Source organism: Cryptomeria japonica, chromosome 11 (genome assembly GCF_030272615.1).
Source record: "Cryptomeria japonica chromosome 11, Sugi_1.0, whole genome shotgun sequence".
Taxonomy (NCBI): Eukaryota; Viridiplantae; Streptophyta; class Pinopsida; order Cupressales; family Cupressaceae; genus Cryptomeria; species Cryptomeria japonica.
The window spans coordinates 26,337,954-26,341,261 of NC_081415.1; the positions used below are offsets into that span (position 1 = coordinate 26,337,954).

The 3,308-nt window shown below is 37.1% G+C and overlaps 1 protein-coding gene across 1 annotated transcript; it reads left to right on the forward strand.

Moving 5' to 3' along the window:
• Positions 1 to 358: 358 nt before the first annotated feature.
• LOC131070809 (NADPH-dependent aldo-keto reductase, chloroplastic) lies at positions 359 to 2,644 on the forward strand. Its single transcript, XM_058006467.2, has 6 exons — positions 359 to 761; positions 861 to 1,030; positions 1,274 to 1,450; positions 1,534 to 1,777; positions 1,905 to 2,084; positions 2,160 to 2,644. Exons 2-6 carry the CDS (start codon positions 1,017 to 1,019, stop codon positions 2,385 to 2,387), a joined length of 843 nt encoding a protein of 280 aa, XP_057862450.2. The 5' UTR covers positions 359 to 761; positions 861 to 1,016; the 3' UTR covers positions 2,388 to 2,644.
• The last annotated feature ends 664 nt before the right edge of the window (positions 2,645 to 3,308 follow it).

The following is a 3,308-nucleotide window of genomic DNA, read 5'->3' on the forward strand; positions in this document are numbered from 1 at the left end:
GGTACAGTCAGCCTTTTGGACAGTTCTTTTACTGCAAAACAGCTTTATTGAATTTAAAACAATGTACAGTCGCATCAGCGTGCTCTGCAGATTTAAGGACTACTGGATCCATTTATTGTATTGAAAATATTGTTCTAGGTCTTGTCTCCAATTTTCCACAGAGACAAATTCAAAAAGATTATAACCATGTGAGTGACAGTCGAGTGATGAGACCACTCCCAAGACGAGATGTACGTTGATTCTGCATAGCCTCCCATTAGACGCACAGTTTATTTTGGTTTCAAAATGATAGTACGGATTGTAGTCGTCATTAGGGATCCATCTATTTTGTTCTAAAAAATGGTATGGCATGATTAACAGGTGATGTTAGTCTCAATTTTCAATTGTAGATTTTTTATCTGACAGCTGAGCATAAACGTCTTGTTAGTCTGATAGATTCGATCATTTTGGAGCCAGGATAGACACAGCCCGTTAGACATAGATTTTTTATTTAACGGCTGAGAATGCATAACACGTCCTGTTAATCTGACAGATTCGTTCATTTTGAAGCCAGAATAGACACAGCCCCATTAGACCATCCACCCTCTTTGTGAATAGACTGGAAATTTCTCCATTCAATAAATTGCTTACTGCCACCCAATTCTCTGACCTGACCGATCACAGGGTTGAGCAGTAATTTTTTCATTTCAGTATAGCTTTAAAGCCATTTTTTTCTACACCAGCTCCATTGTGGCCTCTTTATCTACATCATCTCAGCAAAGGTAATGAAATTTGGAGAATTTAATCACAAAGGATGCAAACCAAAAAGTAAATAAAATTTTGTATCATAGAGAAATAAATGGGTCTGTGAATGGTTGCAGGGATCATAATGGGAATTGTAGGGGGAAGTGCTAAGCTGAACATGATGGGAATCGTAGGGGGAAGTGCTAAGCTCAATACAGGAGCCCGGATTCCATTACTGGGGCTGGGAACTTCATCAGTCAATAAGAACGAGGAGGATATTAAAGCAGCCGTGAATGTTGCTCTTCAGGTATTCACTTTCTTAATTAGCAGTTTTATCATTTCTACCTGATATAGGATGCATTGTTCTATCTTTCAAATACAATGCTACATTGTGGGAAGAGATTTTTCTTTCAACTTATAAAAAGTTTCCATATTTTACTACAAATGGGTTATGAACCGTCCTTTGTTCTGTTCTAAGAATGTACTTGGGCAGTCCGATTATGATCATCTGAAGTTGTGTTATTTTTTAATGCCCTTTCTCTCTCTATAGGTTGGTTAATAGACATTTTGACACAGCAAGGATTTACAGTTCAGAGCATGCACTAGGGAAAGCTCTGAATTCAGCTTTTCAGAGTGAGCTCGTCAGCAGAGAAGATGTTTTTGTCACCACTAAACTGAAGAATACAGAACACGACGACCCTGTTGCTGCAATCGAGGATAGTTTAACGTATGGTTTCCTTTTTAAAAATTCAGTCGTCTGTTTCTTCTGTTTTGTAGACCTACTTATCGAAAGTTGTTTCTAATATCCAGGAATATGCAACTAGGTTATGTGGATCTATTCCTTATCCACTGGCCTATCAAGCTGAGAACAGACGAGACACTAACCCCGATCAAAGAAGAAGACTTTTTGCCATTAGACATAAAGTCCACTTGGCAGGGAATGGAGCAGTGCATGGAGATGGGGCGTACCAAAGCCATTGGGCTTAGTAACTTTTCCTCTAAGAAAATCGAAGGCTTGCTGAAATATGCTAAGATTCCCCCTGCTGTTGATCAGGTAAAGTATATTTTTCTGTTTTAGAGGCTTGCTTTCCATCTGATCCAAAGGCTATCTTCACTTCTCAATAAAGTTTGATTTTATTGAATTGTATCGAGTGTATTATGGTTTTGGTATGTAATTACAGGTGGAAATGCATCCACAATGGCAGCAAAAGAAGTTGAGAGATTATTGCAACAAGCATAACATTCATGTCAGTGCGTGGGCTCCTCTACGAGGACATAATAAGTCGTGGGGTTCTAACGAAGTGATGGATAATCCCGTGATGCAAGAAATTGCCCAAAAGCATGGAAAGACTAGAGCTCAGGTATTTATTTGATTATTTTGGAATTTTTGTTTGGGCATGAATTAGAAACTTAGATTTTGTGGTGTGCAACTGCAGGTTATGTTAAGGTGGGCGTTAGAGAAAGGAGTGAGTGAGTTGCCTAAGAGCTACAACACAGGCAGAATATCTCAAAATTTTCAAATCTTTGATTGGTCGCTGACTCCCGATGATCATGACAAGATTTGCAAGTTTGAACAGCGAAAGTTACTGCCGGCAGAGAATTTTGTCAATAGTACAACCAGCCCCTACAAGACTCTCGAAGAATTATGGGATGGGGAGATTTAACACAGGCATGCCACCACAGATAATTGGCTCTTAGAAGCAGATATTTTATGGAATTTTTTACTTAATCACCATTGAATGTTACTGTTAGCTTTTGGAAATTAGTAATGAAAGTATTACCTTGATTGGGTACATTAAAGTTTTCAATGTATCCAAATGTTTAGAAGAGTAGCTCAGAATGATGGAATCTCTGTGTTTGGTGTTCAAGAGCAGTCGTTCACAAGATGATGTAACAAATTGTCGCAAGGTCACATGGTGTTCTACAAGCATCTAGAATCTATTTAAAAAATCAATAAATATTTGATAAGCTTTTGATGTTCATATATTTTTTTGTGATAAGTAGTATTGTATCAATGTTCTGATATATACATACGATGATAAGCTTTTTAATTTGTTATATTACTTTAATTGCTTTTATCAATCTGTGTAAATAGAATGCAATTAAAATATAAACTTAAGTTGTTCTTATTGGCACCATCCATTATCATCTTTTGACAGAAAGTAGAGAATGAGAGATAAAACAATAAATGATTTACATAAAGTACATACTCTTCTTACAAATTTTCATGGTAATTTCTCTTTGACAAATCACAGAATGCAATCATAAGGTGATGGATACAACTATTTTCAATTGGAGATGACATGAGATCTTGTGCTAGATTCTACTATTTTGGCATCATCCAAGTTAACAAAGTAATTTCCGCAAAGCAACTAGTGTCTCTAGGACATGCTAGTGTCCATGAAACTAGTAATCTATGTTGTCATCCTTTGAGACACCCATTCGTTCACACCAGTGAGATTCTTGGTTGGATTGTGAAATATCTTGGGCACCCTGAACGCCTTTGTAAAGTCAAAATGTGCATATGATCTAAGAATAGGGAGAAAATGATAAAAAGGTGTAGAAATGAGTTGAGTCGAGTGACA